The sequence below is a fragment of the Melozone crissalis genome, unplaced genomic scaffold (assembly GCF_028551555.1).
Source record: "Melozone crissalis strain CALT ecotype California unplaced genomic scaffold, PUWL_Pcris_2 ptg000004l_1, whole genome shotgun sequence".
Classification (NCBI taxonomy): domain Eukaryota; kingdom Metazoa; phylum Chordata; class Aves; order Passeriformes; family Passerellidae; genus Melozone; species Melozone crissalis.
Window position 1 is genome coordinate 38,945,557 of NW_026535782.1, and position 20,452 is coordinate 38,966,008.

The 20,452-nt window shown below is 37.0% G+C and overlaps 1 protein-coding gene across 4 annotated transcripts in view; it reads left to right on the top strand.

Moving 5' to 3' along the window:
* Positions 1 to 20,452, top strand: part of CNOT4 (CCR4-NOT transcription complex subunit 4) — a 75,872-nt gene that overhangs the window by 34,511 nt on the left and 20,909 nt on the right. For 2 of the 4 annotated variants that reach the window (XM_054278350.1, XM_054278366.1), the window contains exons 3-8: positions 5,441 to 5,638; positions 8,358 to 8,444; positions 8,973 to 9,074; positions 9,770 to 9,895; positions 14,442 to 14,566; positions 18,519 to 18,674. In XM_054278350.1, the coding sequence (XP_054134325.1) occupies positions 5,441 to 5,638; positions 8,358 to 8,444; positions 8,973 to 9,074; positions 9,770 to 9,895; positions 14,442 to 14,566; positions 18,519 to 18,674 (794 nt within the window). The remainder of the gene's footprint in view (positions 1 to 5,440; positions 5,639 to 8,357; positions 8,445 to 8,972; positions 9,075 to 9,769; positions 9,896 to 14,441; positions 14,567 to 18,518; positions 18,675 to 20,452) is intronic. The other 2 variants (XM_054278359.1, XM_054278374.1) reach the window with 1 other exon arrangement.

Consider the following 20,452-nt stretch of genomic DNA (forward strand, 5'->3'; position numbering starts at 1 on the left):
TGAAGGGTGCTGGACAGAAGGAATCAGGTATGTGTACTTGTGTTCAGTGTGTGTAAGTAGTCACCGTCTGTGCATAGTAAGGCTTCTGGGGAAAGAGCTGAGCATTTTTCTATTTGTAGCTACTATGGTGCACATTGATTGTGGCCACTTAAAATGCTGAAGCACAGAACATGGCAAAGCAACAAAGTTTTAGCAGGAAAGTTTGTAGTAGGGTACAATGGTTTCAACAGGTATGCCATATTGTTATGATGAGTATACCAGTGCAGGATACTTACTGTGAAATGCACTGTGGATAAACATATATTAAAACAAGGATGAGTTTGTTATTTACAATTACATAATAGAAACCTGCTATTTGTGCCAGTGTTATTGAATGCAGTGTGACTTATCCAGTAATTTGAGCACTGCTCCATGGAGAGGAGCAGTGAACAACCCCCATGTCCAGGGGTTTTGGTTGAAGTGTTTGGGGGAGACTTTGGAAAGGTGTGTAGTAAAATAGCTTGGCTAAATGCTGTGGTGGCATATATGCCATTAGATCTTAACTGTGCATTGCATATGTGCCATTATCTTTTTAAGCTTCTTTAATTCACTTCTAACTGAAAAGATGTTAGCATGTGGTTTCTTCTGCCCAGGAGAGAGTACTTCTGTGTGTTTGAACTGTTATATAACTTAATATTTGCACATGCAGAATATGTTCATGTGGTTGCAGTCAATTGATTTAGTCTGCATTAAGTTTCCTCCTGTGAATAATAGCAGTCTACAAACATTTGCTTTAGTAAGGTGCTAGTGTGAATTAAATGCTGGTTGGAAACGGGTACATCTTAGTATTAACATGTTGAAAACTTTCTAAGCTTCATTAAAATCTTCTGAAATAGCCTTGAAAAATGCCTTATTTCTAGAGAAATAGAAATTATTTCTGTTTAATTCACTAACTCCAAAAGTACCTACTTAAAAAAAAAGTGTCTGGCTTTATGTTCCTGATGCCCTTCAGAGTTGTAGGTGTAGCCAGTTGTAAGATACCAAGCAAGGCTTCCTGTTTTTTCCAGTTAATTGATTTCTTAACTGTGAGTGAAATAGCTGCTAACTAGACAAAATAGAATGAAAATATGCCGTCTTCAGAAGAGACTTCTGTAGCCAGAAGCTGGTTTGCTTGTCAGCAGACTTGCTGGTCCTGATTGTAATGCCAGTGATTTTTCTTTGCAGGGATATTTCTATTATCCTTTCTGTAAAATTCAGCAGTCTAGCTCCTGTTTGCCATGTGAATAATACATACTGTCTCAATTGCTTAATTAGAGCATGCCACTCTTAGCCCTTAATGTCAGTTCCTGCACTTTTTAATCCCGCAACAAAAAAACCTAGCGTGATCATGTTTCTTAAGTATTTTGCTCTTCCACCAAATAATATGGCTTGATAGACAGTTGTTCCTGTGGTGTGGCTTTGGCTTTTTCTCCAGTTCCTTGACTGAGTGCCCCTTATCTCTCCTATGAGATAGCACACTGCTTAGATGTGAGATCAAGAAATTAACATGCTTTGTCCATGTTTTTCCTACTACTTCTGTGTAAAAGGAACACTTAGTCTTAAAGCACAGTCTCCAAATACCAGTGTTTCTTCCTGTGCTTTTTATCCCGCAACTGAGTCGTTTGGTGCAACAATTGATGTTTTGAAATAGATTTTTTTTTTTTTTTTTAATCTAAGTGTAATGGTGTATACTGTGCATAAACCTTATTCACTTCCTTTGTATTTCTTGTTACAGGACCTATTTGGTAGCAAGACAACAAGTGGGAAATGCTGGTGCATCCATTCTGTGGAAGGAATCTGACCTACCTGGGAATGACAAAAGCAAAGTGCCTGATAAATCACAGCTCAGCTTTCAACAATTGGGAAATGGGGGAAAAAATGTCTGAAAGGAAACAAAACTGAAATAACAAGACAAAATTAGTCAGGAAGACTGAGAATTCATCAAGGGCCTTCTCTGATTAGAGAAACAAAGACTTCAAGAGACATTCAGACTTTTGGTGATGTTCTTGTAGGGACTACCATGCACTTAGTGTAAAAAAAATTTGGTCATATTCGATGATGGCACACTTGTTTGGGGAGCCTCATTGTTTTTGTCTGAAAAGCATTGGTATAACTTAAGTGAGAGGTGTCAGCTGAACTTAGTCAGTGAATTGGTGATGTTGATATCTCCTAATTTCTTGCATCTGAAAGTACATCAATGCTGATACCACTAGAGGTAGCTACTTTGGTTGGATCTCAAATCCTTTATCAGCTAAGGCATTAGAGACAGTATATTAATTAAGTATATTGTTTTAAAAAAATAAGCTGTAGTCATGTCAGTAGCATTTCCACTTTTTTGCTGCAAAACCTGAGAGGCTCTGTTATGTATAGTCCTCTCTCTACTTCTGATTTGTAGGTTTAGACAGCAAAAACAACATACCAAATGGTGCTGTGAAGTACACCAGCTGTCACTGCACCTTGCTTGGCTTTCAGAGACTTGTTCCAGCAGTCTGCAGTGCATGCAGCTGTTTGTAGTTGAACCATCATCTAAGTTTGTGAACTTCATCACTGGGAAACCATGATTCTGAAGATGAAATAATTTATTTCCCTATTTGTAGACTGATTTTTGTCCTTTACTTGAAAGGAAAATGATTTCTAATACTATTTCTTTTAGAATTAGTTTCTGAGATGTGGATGCTATGCTTATTTGCCTTCCACCTTCTTTAAATGTGCACTATCTCCTAATTTGTTATTATGCCACACATGATACATAGCTAGGAAAATCATCTACCCCTAAGTTGTTTTAGGGTTATTCTTGGGATTCAAGAGATGTGTGCAGATTCATTTATAGGTCCTGCAAGTCAGCATATCAAACTATTTCCATTCCTTGGGAGCATTAGAAGCATGTCATATGGGTGATGCACATACAAAACATGTATTTAATACAGCCCTACAGTATCTAGTGAGAACTTCAGAAGATTCTGTTGCTCAGACAAGTGTGGTTATCCATGGTGGGACACCAGTTACTGCTGCTACTTAGTGACTGAAGTTCCTGTTCTGCTAGTCTCAAGCTTTCTGCTGAGATGGACACATTTCTCTTTCCCTGATTCTCAAGCTCCCCAGTTGTTCTACTAGGGGTTTTTATGCTTTCCTGTAGAAATACAAACTACTATTTGGACATAGAAATGTTCTGTTCAGGGTTATGCTTGAGCTGCCCAGGATGTTTCCTGATTCATGTTCAGTACCTCCAGCAGCAAGTAGCTGTACAGAGAAGGAATATCCTGCCTGATTTGCTACTCACTTGTGAATATACTCTGAATGTGGCTGGACTTGGCAAGAGAGAAGCTGATGAATTTTGACACTGCTGTAGTTTCCTTGAACCTTCAGAAGCCTTCCTGAATCTACTGAAAACCATTAATGCATTTCTTGCACGGTACCAGAGAGCAGCACTCTTGCAAGTTCTGCCTTGCATAGTATGGGATGTGGAGTAGGAATTAATCTTTGAAAGAATGGATTGTGGATAGGATATCACTTGATGTAGGGCAAGGCATATTTTTGGAACTATATCTGTTATACTGGTGCACTTTTCTTCCCATTCCTATCTGAACTCACTGATAACTGAGATAACTCACTCTTTGCCCTGAGTAGTCTTTTTCTTCTGTAAAAACCTAACATTTTTCTTCTTTAGTTTACTAATACAGATTTTGAGAAGCTCATTAAGTGTAAAATTATTCTGCAGCTCTGAAGTCCTGATATGTAGATGTGTTAAAACACAAGATAATAATTGGCTATAGCAAATCTCAAGTGACCTTACTAGTTGGTTGTTGGTGTTCATCAAGTACATTTTGAAATCTATATAATGTATTCAGTGTTAACTCTGAGTTAACTGAGTAACTAATCAGAGTAATACTGATTATCTTTTTGAGAAATGGTTTTGACTGTTCTTCAAGAGTAACTTGAGCCCTTATTGTGTTTTCACGTTAAGGACACCTATCATGTTAAGGACACCTGTGAAAGTATCTTACACATTTAAATTCCTTCGTGATACTAAGACATGTTCCAGAGGACTTGATGTTTGACTGTGAGATGCCATCTGCTCAAGTCAACTGTAGCCTATTTGCAGAAGATATCTCATGTGTAGCATAACAATGCTGAACTTTAAACTGAAGAATGGATTTTGATTTGTTTAGGGATATACTCAGAAGGCTATCAGGTCTGAGCAGTTGGTGGCTCTTGGAGTAACATCATGCAACTATGAGGAAGATATGCTTTTAACCTAAACATTTTCATCTGTTGTAGATTTTTCTCAGGTTATTTAGTATGACAGCTAGTTTTGTACTCTTGTCATTAAGACAAGACAGTAAGGAAAAAGTTAAATTCATTTTTGTTGGACTTGCACCCTGAAAGCTTTGGTTGTGGTAGCAAAGACCTTGTAGTTTGTATGTAGTTCAACATACAGATGAGCTTGAGCTTAGCTTCTTTGTCTTAAGTCTTTGTCTTAATTCACATCTCCTATACTCTTCTCATTTTTTACTTCTTGGTGTTTAGAAACTCTTCTTTCTGTTTGAGATATGTTCTATGTACTTGTTTTTGTGCTTAGCCTTGCTTTCTGTGTACAGTGTGAAACCTCACTTTTCAGTCTGAAAAAACTGGGGCAGGTAAGGAATGTGGGACTGCTTTGAGGAGTAATCTGGGGCAGAGGACAGTGCACTGTAGTCTGCAAGACCCAGCTAAAATAGTGCCTTTATAGCATGAATAGAGCAGTCTTTCTAGGTAACACTGGAAATGCTTGTATTTCTCTTGTGTACTTTTGAGATTAAAATATACAGTGTTATATCTGTGAGGAGTTACCTGTAGGGATGGAGAGACCAAATTTCAAACTTGTACATAAGCATGGTGAGAATACTGTCATTAATTGTGTTGAAATCTCTCTCTTCACTAGAAATTAACCATGTAAACTTTGAGTAGTATGATGATGTTACTGTCTTGAACTTAGTGGACCACTGAAACTACATTTGTATTTTAATTTCTTATCTTAGAAATACTTAAAGATACTTAAATGTCTTGAGTATGTTTAAGTACCCAGATCTGTATCAGAAGTAAATATAAAGTGCATGCTTTCATCCTGCTTACACTAAGTTCTTGTTAGTGTAAGCTGTGTTGGCTGTCATGTTGCAGCTGCTTGTGATGTTACCAAATTGACTAGGCAGCTGGGTTAGAATTTGGTTGCCCAAATCAATATTATGTCTATAAACAGAAGAATTCCATGTAAATGCAAGAAGTTTACCCTTTCCAAAGGACTGAGTATGCCTCTATAATGTGAGTGTCCATAGCAGTCAGATCAGTATAATAAAGACATTTTTACATTAAAACATGGCAATTAATGTTTTCAAAGGTGTTGTTTCTTACATGGGTTGGTTTTAATGCTGTTTGTTATGTTTAGCCATATCCAGAAGATCCAGCAGTGTACAAACCACTCTCCCAGGAAGAGCTGCAGAGGATAAAAAACGAAAAGAAACAGAAACAAAACGAGAGGAAACAGAAGATATCAGAGAATCGCAAACATTTGGCCAGTGTACGGGTTGTACAGAAGAACCTTGTCTTCGTGGTAGGGCTGTCTCAGCGCCTAGCAGATCCAGAGGTGAGCAGTTCACACTTGCAGATCTTGCTCTTAACTTGATGCCATGAAACATTGGAATATTCTTGTGTTTCTCTGAAGGATACAAAATTAAGCTGTATTGAAATGGTTTGCTGCTATGAGGCCTCCACTTCTTAAGGAAACTTAGCTTCCTGCTCCATAATACCCTCAAGAAGTGTTTGTCTCTGTCTTAGGGAGTACAGGTGCTTTTTTTTTTTTTTGTTTTTTTTTTTTGTTTTTTTTTTTGGTTTTTTTTTGGGAAGGGGGGAAGTTGTTCTTTGTTTATTGATAGGAACTTGGTTTTAAGCTAAAAATAAGCATAAGAGCTTTTCAGGTACTCATTTTCCTAGGCTGGATCTGCTGACACTATACAGCTAATACACAGTGTCACACAAACATGTAGGGACAGAAGAAAAAAAGCCAACCCTTGGAAATATATACTGGGAAGAACAATAAGGGTTATGTCCTTAGGAAGTTGTGGGGAAAAAGTTAATAAGAGGAAGACCCCAGAAAAAGTTGGCCTACTAGTCTGCATCATCAAAAATAAGGTTTTCATTTGAGAAAACTGATTATATTTAAAATGCTTTATTTGCTTCCATCATCAGTCGTAGGGGCAGGTGGCCAATGGAGTAAGTGCTAATGCATAAAGGTATCTTGAAGTAGAATGTGGAGAAAATGTACTACAGGGTAACATAGATGTCTTCAAAATTACACTGCCAGATTAAATTCACTTTATCAAACTAAACTATCTGGAGAAGTCTCAAACAGAAGTGGGTGTTTCTGAGGTCTCAGAGTATGGTCTGTATTTTGCTAGACTGTTAAAGAACAAGTGTATAAAGCAAAGCTGCTTTTAGTGAAGGAGAACAAAAGGAAGGATGAGAAGGGAAGACAAAAAAATCAATTAAAACTGATCTGGTGTATAACACTTCAGTGAGTACTGAAATATAGCAGCAAGTATTTGCAAGCAACTGTCAGCACTGGCTTGGGGCTATTTTACCATTTAAAAATGCAGTATGAATTTATTATTGAAATTAAATTTCTTTGACCAGATGGAGGATTTGTAATTAAGAGAAATAGTAGTAAATACAGTTGATTTTTATTTTTTTTTTTACACTTGAGATAATTTTACACTGAATACTTGAAGTAACTAGGAATGGGTTTATTTGGGGGATGGGGATGTGCTGCACTAGGTGTATTGGTAGCAGTATTCTCAGTGACATACCAGAAAATAGTGTGTACTTACTGAATGTTGCATATAGCACAAGGGGACTTGCTCTTCAAGAAACCTAGCCTGAGAGAGATGAGCTAAAAAAAGTATACACTATATTCAAGTTTTCTACTTAAGCAGGCAAAAGACTCCTTCATAAATTGAGATTATTTGGAATGGGAGCTTGGCTGCTATGTGCTGTTTCTGTGGATCTATGGTCTGTGGATCATAGTGGAGTAAAGTGGATCCTCTCCTGTTGATGTGCTCTTAGGAGAATTGTGAAGGCTGTGCTGTCATGTTGTACCAGGAGTATAATCTGCAATATGCTTAGGTAAAAGGGAGGTTTCTTTAGGAGTGTCATTCTCTTCTGGAATGATGCCTTCAAGGGTGGGTGTAGTATGTTTCAAGAGGATGTAGACCAAATGAAGAACAGTCAGAAGAGACCAATGTATGCCTGGCTATCTATACAACATACCCTGTAGTTCTTTGGGAAGGTCCCAGTGTGATGCTGTTAGTTCTTGAAGGCATTGATGCCTGCTTGGGAAGGGAGAGGATCAGTCCAGTTCACCTGCACTATCCAATGCTAATATGAAGATGGAGCAGAAGAAACAAATCTTCTTTTATAACCTCTCAGGTTATTTTCTAGAACTAGAAATGCCCTTATTTTGTCTAGTTTCAGTCTGAGTAGTCAGTACTTTTGTACCTTCTTCCATCACAGAAATGGGAAAAAAAAGCTTTTGGTATAAATGTTGAATATATTTCCAGTGTCATTGGTGCACAGGTAATGGTTATGCAGCAGAGTTGCTTAATATGCTGGTGGTGTTCTTGATTTGCCCAGGGTCCCTAAATGATGTGTGAGTACTAACTGATCCCTGGAAGGGCAAGATGAGTATTTTTTTTTCCCTTTATGGATGTGATCATCCCTCATTCATTTGAACATGATATTGATTCCAAAATGTTTTTTCTTGTCCCTAGAAATTTTCCTTTGTCTTCCTTTACTTAGTCTGGTCTTGGGAAGACTTGGTTATCTTGAGCTAATTGGTTTACTCCTTTTTTTTTTTTTTTTTGGAGTGTGGGGAATGGCAGTCAGAATTCAGCATTTTATTCCTAGTAATTAATATAGCTTAATGCAAGTTTAAGGTGTGTTGGTATTTGGAAATGAGAATGAATGTGATTTTTATTTTTTAAATGAAATTATAGAACAGGTTTATACAGGAACTTCCTATGCTGAATGTAATATATTTTGCCAGGGTGGGATTTGAGTAATCAGAGTACTGAAAGAGTTTTTTAAAATACAGCATGAAATGTGGGATATTTGTCATTGAAGTTCTGCAGTACTTGTATTGCAAGTAACAATGTTTTTATGTGGGAAAACAAATCTAAATCTTTGTGCTCTTCTTTTAGGAGAGACCTGATTTTTATTAGTTAAAAGTTTTAGCTGCACAGTTTCACAGAAGAATAAGTACACCTCTGTATGAATTTTAAGTTTACCATTTGAACTTTCTTTTCTTGTAGGTTTTGAAACGACCAGAATATTTTGGGAAGTTTGGTAAAATACATAAAGTTGTCATTAATAACAGCACATCATATGCAGGCTCACAGGTAAGTCAGAGGACTTTGTAATTATTTTACTTTAATTCCTTTAGAGAATACATGTGTGCAGAGTGATTCTAGGGCTCCCTATTTCAGATTAAGCAATAGGTAAGAGTGTAAAAAGAAAAAAAGACCTTGCAAGAATCAACCTACCATTAAGTTACTGAGACATTTTCCAGCCAGACTCTTAAAGTTGGATGCAGAATTCAACATAGAAAGATTGGAAATTGAGAGACAGGATGAGAAACTTCAAAGAACTGACAATATAGCATTTAGTCACTAATCTGTATTTTGGGGATAAAATGTCTTTTAAGTATTTTTAGAACATTAATGCAACATACTGATGGATTTCCTCTTTTCATTCATTATGTATGACAAATGAATTTTTATGGCTTCTACCTTTTTTGTCAGTTTCTTGTTAAAAACACCAAGCCCTAAATATACCAGTTTATTAAGTGATGGGCTAAAAAGGTGACTTAATGATCAGATCTGTTTGGGGAAAGAAAAACAAGTAAAGAGTGTGTGTTTTCTTCCTAGGGTCCAAGTGCCAGTGCATATGTAACCTACATCCGGTCAGAAGATGCCCTCAGAGCCATACAGTGCGTCAATAATGTGGTGGTAGACGGCAGAACACTTAAGGTGGGAACATTTATATGCTCTTGCATATGTGTTCTAGAACATTAATATCAGGGATTGGCATACAATTTTGTTTGTGTTGGCTTTTGACTTGTTTTCCTGGTGTTAATCTTAAAATGGAAGTTCAGTGAGCATCCAGCTGGCAGTGTTTTGGTGGGTTAGCAGATAACTTCTTAAAACAAAGTTTGAGGCAAACATATGGACCTCCTGTCCGTGCTCAGGGTGGCTTTTTTGTTGTATAGCATAATGGTATAGTGTGAAAACCCGCTGTTTGCTTTTATAGAATGTTTCTGTAGTCCATACACCACACCTCTTAAAAGCTCACTTGGAAATCAAAGGTTTTTTCCCTTTTGGTGCCTGTGTAAACAGGTCTTCAGGCTGATTTGGCCAAATTGGTGGCTATGGAAAATCTAGTTACTATTCATTTCCTGACCCTGCTTACATGTCTCCTTATGATTATGCAAATATTTACTGAGGCTCTTACATAGCCATTTATTTAGATTAGGATGCATTTTTATTTTCATCCAATTATCTAATCCTCAAGAATATATATATTTCTTACAAATGGACTTTTATTCCATCTGCATCAAAAATGCATTATGGTGGAATTTCTATTATTGAGGTAATTTTTTAGATAAAGTTATATCTTATATGGTTAAAAGCATTCTTAACCTCCAGTTTTTTTTTTTTTCCTTCAGGCATCATTAGGTACAACAAAATATTGCAGTTATTTTCTAAAAAATATGCAGTGTCCAAAACCAGACTGCATGTATCTACATGAGCTAGGTGATGAAGCAGCCAGTTTCACAAAAGAAGAAATGCAGGTAAGTGTAGTGAATGGGAAACACATGAAATGTGCCACATAAGTCTTACTGTTTATGATTTAGTCTAATATGTGTCATGTGTTGCTGAATGTTATGGCAGTGATGAATTTTGGAATCCAAAACGTGATTAACCGGGATATTGCAAAGAACAGTTAGCTCAAGTATTTTCATTGCATGCTGTTTTTAAAGTTTGAGAAGTCCAGTGAGTGTTCAGAAGGCAAAAAGATGGAGATAAACTCTTAGCCTGGAATTCAAACAACCTGAGCTAACTACTTTCCCTTTTTTCATACTAAAGTAAGGTATTGTCATTTTTGATCTCTGTGAATGAAGTTAGTTCAAATCTGGGTTTTATTGTAAAATTGATGTGTGGACAGTTATCATGGATTGACTCTTGTGCTGTGACTGACCGTGCTGTCTGAAGCCCAATAACCCTCCTAGCCTGTGAAGCATTTAGAAACCATTTGCAAATAAAATGTTGAGGGTTACTACAATAGCACATAAAAAATGATGCTGGGATTTTTTTACTATCTCAACATCAAAATGCTTATTGTCTAGAGTAGGGAACCAAGTAAATGGACAGCTTTACTGTCTCAAATGTGGTACATTTGGAGCACACCATTTCTGGTCTGTCTCCATCCTTCTACATGAGGTGTGGTAAAGCTGTTAAACTCAAGTATGCCAACTTTGCATCCATGCTGTCATTTTTGCATGTGGTCTGTCCCTGAGCAGAGGGTCCCCACCCTTAGTGCCAGCACAAATTTTGTTCTAGTAGAATTTACTTTATATGTTAGGCTGATGTAAGCTGGAGAATAAAGAAGAATGTCCATACCTATTAAATACTTTCCACAAATTATTTCTGAGGATTTCAGCAGATAATGGCAGTAGAAGGAAAAATTCAAGGACAAACTAGGCCACCTTCCCTGTATGTTTTCCTGTATTTCTCCCACCACCTAGATCTGTTACGTATGCATGTTTGGGTGTATGTTCCCATCTAGTCTTTTTAATTTTTTATAGACCTGTCAGCCATGAATTTATTTAATCCATTTTGAACCTGTGGATACTGCCAACTCTTAAGTCTTTTGTGGCAGCAAGCCCCAGAAATTCACTAGCTGTTTTGTAAAGTGCTTTCTTTTGCCTGTGTTGAACTGGGAACTAGTTTGACTTTCCCTTAATCTTAGCCTCATAGTGCTTGCTGAAAGCAAAACCCCTTATTCACCTGATTCATTGCCTTTCTGATATGGCAGAACTTGATCTAGTCTCACCCAGTTTTCTCTCCAAATCATAGTTTCTGGTCTTTTAAAATTTTAAAGCAGTTGCTCCATTTCTGCAGTGTCTGTTGCCCTTCTCTATATTTTCTAGCCGTGTCTTCCTTGAGATGGAGAGATCAGATGCATGATGTGGGGGAAGCCAAGTGTAATTTATCAGTTTTCAGTGTGTTATATGTAGTGTGATACATGATTTTTTCCTTTTGTTTTAGTTTATTTGAGGTGGCCTTCTTAGTGATGCCCAGCACATCTTTTATGGCTAGTGCATAATCAGCTAACAGTTTCAGAGCTCTGTTGGCAGTTACCTCAGCATCTTTTTTTCTGGGCTGTAACAACCAGTTTGCAGACCAGGAGTGGGTTACTATGGTTTAAACTGCTTTTCCCTTCTTGTGTCACCTGACATGCCCTTGGTGAAGCTTATTTGCCACCATTTGCTTATTTACCGATTTCGCTGGGTTTCCTTTGAAGCTCCTCATTATCAACGTGGCAGTTTATTACCCAAAAAAGCTTGATATTGTCAGCAGAGAACTTGCTTTTAAGTCCTTTCTCATGCATGCTGATGGTGTTGCATAGAACTGATGCCAGTCATCAGTCCTTATTGCTTGCTTCTGCACCCTAAGATTTATACTTTGAGCCATCTTCAATTCAGTCTGTGTTGCTCTCTTCCATGGCAGATTAATAAATAGCTGATGTGAAACCTTATAAAAAAATGTCTTCTTTCAAAGTTTTGTGGAGCCTCTCTATTTATGTTTACTGATTCTGTGAAGAATTCATGTTAGTGAAGCAGTTTCCCTTTACAAAAGATACTTAGATTCAATCCCAGTGGCTTGTGTTTATCCATGAACTTCTATTTTTAAAAACTAGTTATTGTTATTATTATCATCTTGTAATCTTTGGAGGGATGGAGGTTTACTTAGCAGCCTGTAGTTCACAGAGTCTTTTCTACAGCCCTTTTTGTAGAAGTTAGTGGCAAACTGTCAATCCTGTGGCCTGACTGCTAGTTAAAATTGATAGGCTATGTACCTTGGTCAGGATTTCATTTTCATTGTGTGAGTTTCTTCAGAAGTCTTGAGTGGATTTTACATCATCTTGGTGACTTACATGACTCTTCCTTCCCTGTTCCTTGTTATATTGCTTAAACTTTTATTGAATTTCATATTACTTTCTTAAGAGTAATTGGGAATTATATACCTGCTAAGTACATTGTTCTTTTGGTGTGCCAGCCTTTCTGCATTTGTGTGTTAGTGAATTTCCAGATCCATTTAATGAGATTGGATGTTCATTGTTTCAGACTTTGACTCTGTTTTTTTAAAAAAATTGACAATTGATGATTTGGATTCTTGGTTAAATAATTAATAGATCTAAACATAGTGATAAAATAAAAAGAATTGATAGAACTCCAGGAAGTCTAGGAAAGTGAAGTTGAGAATATTAGGTGGGTTGGAAATGCCAAGTTTGGCCTCTGGGTTGTCTGATATAAATAAAATAGAATTACTACAAGCTTCTATATAGGATTTTAATATTGTTTCTTTCTTGCATTTGTGTGGCAAATAAATGAACTTAAGACTGACCACTGATGTACCTGGCTGTGATATTCAGTCTTTAGTCACTGAAGCAAATTGAGAGATCCAGAGAGGTTTCTTCTTACTCATCTGCTTAATGTTTGCAAATTGTTAATTGTGCGAATCTGTGCATCAGATGCATCTGTGCATCTAGTTGCTACAGTCATAGTGGATGGTGAAAGAAACATTTCCAGGGTGCAGAATATCTCAAGGTTTACATTTAAGTGAGCCATACTGTAGAACCACACTTTTTCCTACTTTAGGTAGCAGCTTGGGTGTAGACACTGACCAAATGGGTAAGATGATGCATACACCAGATGTTTCAATCCTTCTTGAGAGGTGTGTAAGTTGACTGCATAAGGACACATTGAGGATCAGTCAGTAATGGACAATTGGAGGATTAAGTAGCAAAAAATGGACATATTGATAGGGTTTGACCTGAAGTATTTCAGTGAGGTATGCAGTTGGCCTTCTACAGGCATCCATAAGGGAATGTAGTTTAGAATCAGTACTATTTTTTTGTATTTTGTCTAGTCATGCTTAATTTTTTGTAAAAAAAAAAAGAAGTTATATTTTTCTTTTAGGTTGTAAAATTTTCCTAGGGTACGTGCACATTGACTGTGCATTAATTCCATTCTTGTTCCAACAAAATAGTAAGGATTTAATTAATGTTACAGAGAGTTAAATTTTATATGTACAGGTAGTGTGAGAGCTTCTTAATCAATACTGAAGATCATCAATTTGATGTTTCAGACTTAAGATTCAGAAGACCTGACCATAAATCTTGGCACTTGTTTCCTTTGCTAGAGGACATCTAGTATCTGGAAAGGGTAGAGAAAAGCTACTGACAATTTCAAATTCACTGTTTTATTTTGTATCTTGATTTAACTCATAATAAAACTTAACTTGCAAGTAGTAGTTCTTAGGTTGGAATGTTGTAGCAACCTACAAAAACCATGAATGCTCATCTTGGAATTCAGATGTTACTGTAAGTGTTGGGGGTAGGAGTAGATTTTGCTGGTTTTATTTTTTGTATTAAGCCACAGAATGTTATCTGCAAGGTAGACTGAAAAACACTCTTTTCCTTCACTTGCCGTATTCTAGTACTCTGGACCTCCACAATTCCTGAAAGCAAGAAATTTTTCTCAATTGAGTCAATTAGCTGAAAGAATATTTCAATATTTCAGTTACTAAAAAGAATGATTTATCAGTTACTGCTTAGAATATACTGTTTGTCATGTCATACACCGCTGTTTTATTAAGCTAATATAAAATTGCTTTCATTTCAAAAGAACTTCTTGTTCCAAAGGAGCTCTTGGTTCCTTCCCATCTTCTGAAAAGCTTAGGTTGGAATATGAAATGCAGACTGCCTTGGAAATGTCACTGTTTGTGATTTCTATGGTATATTTGTGAAGCTCTTGATTAGAACTGAGGAGCAAGTTCTAATAAGGTTGTCAGTGCTTTTCTCATTTAGAAGTCTCAAAAAATATAAATAGTATAAATAGGTGATTTTTAGGTAAGCTTTAGAGCTGTTGAGGTTACATCTGTGCTGAGAGTGAGAAGCACTGTTTTGAGTTTGGCAGGAGTGAGCTGATAAGTAAAGGCAAAAATAGTAAGCTTTGGGACATATATATGGGCATATTATATATATTTAAAATTGTAACTATAAATTTATGTATTATACCAGTATTCATTCATTGTGAGTTTCTCTTTCCTTAGGCGGGTAAGCACCAGGAATATGAACAGAAACTACTGCAAGAATTGTACAAACTAAACCCCAACTTTCTCCAATTATCTACGGGTACAGTTGACAAGAACAAGAACAAAGTGACAGCACTGCAGAGGTACGATGCGTAAGTACTGGTGCTGGACTGCCTGGTTATTCTTTCTGGTTATTCCAAAGAAAGCTTTTATTCCTGTTTCATGTCCCAAATTGCCTCCTGTTTGTAGTACCTACTATATGATAAAATCTGAGAGGTGTTCTCTGGAGAGACATTGTTTAGGAGTGATATTCTCCAATTTAGAATGTTCCCTCTGAAGCCGCTCCACATTCCTCCCCTTGCCCTGCCCTGTACCAGGCAGGAGGGGAGAATTGGAGGTGCAGAAGGTAAAAATCAGAACAATTTACTGGAAACAGCAGTGAGATAAGAAAGCAGTAACAGCAAGAGTACAAATGACAGCGGGTACAAGAGAGTCCAATGATTCACAAGTGATTGCTCACCCCACAGAAGCCCCCAGCAGTACTGACACTTCCTCTGCTAGGCCATGCTGACCCAGAAGAAAGCCCTTCTCCAGAAAATTACTTAAGGTCGTGTGGAATTGTCCTAGCCATGCCCATTCCTGGCCACTGCAAAAATTTAACCTGTGCTGGCCAGAACCAGGACACGTGCACCACTTTGTTCTAAAACAGAGCGTGTATCTTCGGAAATAGATGTGTTTTGCATTTGGATCAGTAGTTCAGAACAAGGTATTCTGAAAGAAGATCTTTGTGTTTTATATTTGTAAAACCAAATGCATTTTTTAAAGACCACATGTGTACTTTCTTGGTATGATTGGTATCATTATGAATGCAGTCTGTATTTTTATAATTGAGCTATCTTATAATCTTAATATGTTTTTTTGCATCATGATTTATAGCGCAGACCATATATTTTTACTATGTTGTAACTGCAGATATAACTTATTATGCCTTGCTAAAATAATGTTCTGTTAATGTAGTTTGTTCAGTAAGTTATGAAAGGATATCTGTCTATATGAGTATGGAGTCACACAAAGATAAATGAAAGTCTGAGTTTACCAGTCCTTAATTATTCATTCAAATGTCATATGTAAAATAAAGAAATAAAAACTGTTGGCAATTTTTCCACTCCTTTTTGTAGGAATTTGATAAAGGAGATGGGCAGAGCAGAATGTGAAAATTAGATTGCACTTCATATGAACCTTGACCTTGTATTTAGGGTTTGTGTTTTGTGCCAGTTCATGGACTACTGTGTTTTTCAGACAATAGTTTGCCAGTGGCAGCATCACTGCACAGCCCTCTAAGCAAGACAGTGGGTACTGTATCGAAAATACTGTCAATGGGTCTTGTGGGCAGAACACAATTCTGAGAACTGGTATTCCAGCTGGTGTACTGGAACTATTTTCTTTTAGTTTCTGGAGGCAGTTTCATATGCACTTTGACTGCAAGTGGTCAGGGCTTCCAGAGGGATCCTTTTCCTTAAGGACAGAACTGCTCCCTATTTCTCAGGCACTGGTTCAATATTGACTTCAAAGGTAAAGTGCAGCAAGCAAAACAAATACACCACTTCTTGAACTTGGGTATTGATGATTTTAAGTTTGAAATCTGAACTAATTTTAATTTGAAACTTGATTAGATCCCAACAAAATAAATTTTACCAGTGTGGGAAGAATGTACTATCTGAAACTGCAGCAAACTTTTATGCCTTTAGGAAGCAATTAGGAGTTGGAGCTTGGCCAGTCTGTGATGCTAACATTTAGCACTTACAGAGAAAATGGCACGTTACTCTAAAGGCAGCAAGTGGTAATTTCTGGAGGTAATTTCTCTTGTCAGTTGAACAGCATAATCACAGCTTGGACTCTGTTCTTTGCTAATGCTTAGGTACCACCTTTAGGGTTGCAAAGTGAATTTCCTGCAGCTGGGATTTGGATGTGTTTTGTTGTTGCTTTTGCACTGGTGAATGAATGCACATTGTTCTTTCACAGTTTCTACCCAATTGGCTTCTTGTAGGATTGTTTTTGTAGGATTCATTGATAGGATATTCATATTTCTAGCAGTTTGTCACAGCCTCTGACAACTGCAAACTGGTTCTTGTGTTTCTGGGGTGCAGAATTTCTGTTTCATAACAGAATGGAACAGAAGTTGAGCTCTAAGTAGTAGATACTTAATTATAAATATCCAGTAGTAGAAAAGAGTTTGTTAAACTTATAAGTGTTTTTCTAAAATTGTTTTAATTTGAAAGGTCCTGCTTGCAGACCTTTTCTTCCTGTTGAAGACAACTGTTAAAATCCCCTAGGGCCACTCTGTGTACTCATCTCCTGCTATGTTACTTGATAGTTGTGGTGACTGTGTTCTCTTAAAATTGGAGATATATTCCACATTTAAGACAGATCAAGCTTTTTTATTTCCTTGATGGCTATTTTCTGAAGAGCTGAAATGAGTGTTTTCTTATGCTACAAGAAACAACCAGCTATTGAGCACATACTGATCTTTTAGAGAACAGCCCTGCAGAGACATGCAGCCTGAACTTAACTAAAACAAAAAAACCTACACACACATAACCCCCCACCTCAAAATACACACCAGTTTGTTTCTCTTTCCCTTTTTCCTTGGATGCAAAACTGACTTTTAACTGGCATTTTAAAGTTTGTTTTAATATGGAGATGGCTTTGCACTGTAGTGAACATAAATTTGGTTATTTGAAATAAATGGATTGACAATTTTCATAATCCAGATTTCAATTCATTTTTGTACCATGACACTATTAAATGACAGATATGCTGCTGCTGTCTCTTCATTCCCTGATGTTCTGTATCTGATCAACTCATTAGCTCTTAGTCCAGATGTGAGCAAAGCCAAGATGAGATCTGTAGATCAGGTCAAGGTACTCATCTATGTACATATTGTATATGTAGCTGAGAACAGATGGATACAGAATAGCAAATCTTAAAATACTGAGATTTGAGAGGAGCTGCTATTACTAATTTTATCTGAGTAGAAAGCATTTGTGTTGCTATAAGCAGTTAGTGAAATTTCCAGATTCTGACTGTGAAATTAGTAAGTTGACCTAAAAATGTAGAGTAAGTGTTTGGCCATGTAATAGAAATATACCAACGTAGGAGTGCATCAGGAAGGGCATATATATTAAAATATTTTTTGGTGAAAGCTGCTTTATTAAGAAGACAGGACTTGGACACTAAAACCAGCTCCTAATAGAAGCAAATGGAAAGCTACAGGTAATGTAGAAGAACTTGAGAACACAAAAGAAGGTATTTTATAATAAGATTGCAGGGTTGGCAGACAACACTGTATTTGAATCCATTTGGTTATAGACTATATTCCATTTTGCTTAAATTTGTACAGAATGTAACTATTTACAGCAAAAACTTGGACTTTGAGTCCTCTCTTGAACGTTTTTCAGTCCTAATGGGCACTCTAAAATGAAATTTAATATTACTTTATAAAAGGGAATTAATTATGGTTTTAAACTAGAAATGAAGGAAGCAGTAACTTGAACCATGTATTTGTCTGGCTGATCTCTTGGTCTGTTAGTAAAGCTGTGGACTCCTCTGTAGGTGTGAAACATAAAACTTCATCTGTTATGGCCAGGCGTGATAGGACCTGGAATATAAAACATATATTAAAAAAAAGTATGACTTAGCTCGTGACTTACAGAACTTAAAAATAGTTATGGGCTAAAGCAAGTAATTCTGAATGTATACAGAGGTCTGGACACTTGAACTATTGATGGCATTTTTCATTTTTATTTACATTTTTTTCCTCTTCCTCAAACGGGCAAGTTTGGACTTTGGGATTGGCAAAGCAACTATCTATTCAGGAAAGAAAACAGAATTCCCTCTGGTTTTCTCTCTACCTTATCCCACTAATTTTTTATGTCATCACCTTTTAAAATCTGAAAAATAATATCCAGATAAATCTATTCTTACGGATTGTCTGGCACAAAGATTTATTTCCCCAGTGTTTACAATTTTTAAAACACTTTCTTCATAACTTGAACTCTTCTATTTTTTTTTTATTTTACTCTTGCCTTTTTCCAGACCCAACAGTAATAACAAAGATGCCTGGCCATCATTACAGAGTTCAAGTAAATCGGCCAACGGTTTAACAATGGAACACAGGAAAACGCCTCCTATATTAGAAAATGGCACAGACCCAGAACACATGACTCCAGATGGTGCAGACTCAGATTTCGGGTAATTGTGCTGCCTTTTGTACTTCAGACAGCTTGCTTTCTCTCTCACTGATTGGTGTGGAGGGAATGATTCTTCAGTCTCTCTGGTTGGAGAGCTGGATACAAATCCTGATCAGGTCACAAAAAGCTGGGCTTAGTGTAGCCCGTGTTAAAAAGTCTGATTGGCACACTGTGCAGGAGAACCCTAACATGAAGTTAGTGACCGTACAGGTAATGGCTGAGGGGAGCAGAATAACCAGGGGATCAACAGCTTGTACAGCTGCACGGTCCCAGTCAGAGCTGAGTCCTTCCTTTTTTTCCATACAGAAGCTTCCACAAAAACAATATGCCATTTGCTGTACATCAGGATATTTGTTACTTGGAAAAGCTTCAGTAGAGGGAAGTTAAATGTTAGGGCTGAAATATCTAATTTCCTTCCAGTGATGTGTTCCAGAAACACAACACAGAGGAGAGGGCTCCCCAGTTACCACTCAGAAGGACAATAGGGCAGCAGGTTGGACTGAGGCTTCTTTGTGTAGAGGAAGTAATTCATCTGCTTACAATCATCTCTCATTGCCAGCCAACTTTTTTTTTTAATGCCCTTCTGAGTAGAACTGGTGTCCTCTTCCACCTTATGCATCACTAGCAGTTACAGTCCTAGTCTGTAGTCATGCTGGTTTGTTTTTCATGGACCCCTTTAGGTAATAAACATTAGGCTCATTCAGAGGTTGGATGGGAAAAAAGCAAGGTAAACCCTAATATTTCAAGCAGTGGTGCTGCTGATTAGGTAGCCAGTCTTCATTTTAAATCAATATTGAACCAATGCATTAAAATGGAGAGCGTTGTTGTAAGTGGTACCTTCTTGTTAGGCTAAATAGAAGTCCCCTTGAGGAGCAATCAGAGAGCCTGGGAATTGCATCTCAGTAGTGATGTGCAATTTTTTTTTTTCTGAAAATAATGTATTTCATGTAAATAAAAATATTGTAGTCAATAGATAATGAGCCTTATTCATTCCCGAGGGCTAGAAGTCTGTCTTGCAAATAAAAGCTCCTTAGGCAGGTTCAAGTATAATAGACATTTTCGTCATTTAGATTGTCAGTAAAAGTTGTCTTACTCGTAGCTTTTTGAACTGCAGTATGGTGAATGTTAGCAGTGTAGGAAAGGAATTTGACTGGAATATCAGCTCTTCAGTCAGAATTGATTGCGTAATGAAGAGTCTACAGCAGATTTCTGTGCTATAGGAATTTAGAAATTACTAACCAAATGCAGTGTGTTTCACTTGGAAGAGCTTTATTCATGCTGTTGAATCACTAAGCAGAGAGGATTTGTAAATCTTCACTGGAGTAGTGCAGTGATTTTTCCTTTATAGTCATAAGTATTTCAGCTTAATTTATCTGTTTGAGATACTGACTCAATCAGTTATCTTTTTTTCACAAAAAAAAGGGTATTGATGATTACTCTTACACAGTGTCTTTTAGAGTGGAGAATTCTGCTGAGTTTCGATTACTCATTTTGGCATGAGGGGAAAAATTACAAGTGGAAGAAATCTTACAAATAGTTGACCTTACTATATGGCTGTATGCAGTAATTAAAGTTAGCAGCACCAACTGTTTGAAAACAAGGTGTATCTAGAATCTGAAGTCTGCACCCAGTTAAAAGAAATTGTTACGTATATTTTTCAACATCATGACTGTAATTTGACTTGTATCATGTTGTGGCCTCTTAGTGGAACTGAAATTGATGTTCTTACTTCTGATGCTTGTTTGTAGAATCTTTGCATTGGCCTGTGGAACCTGATGC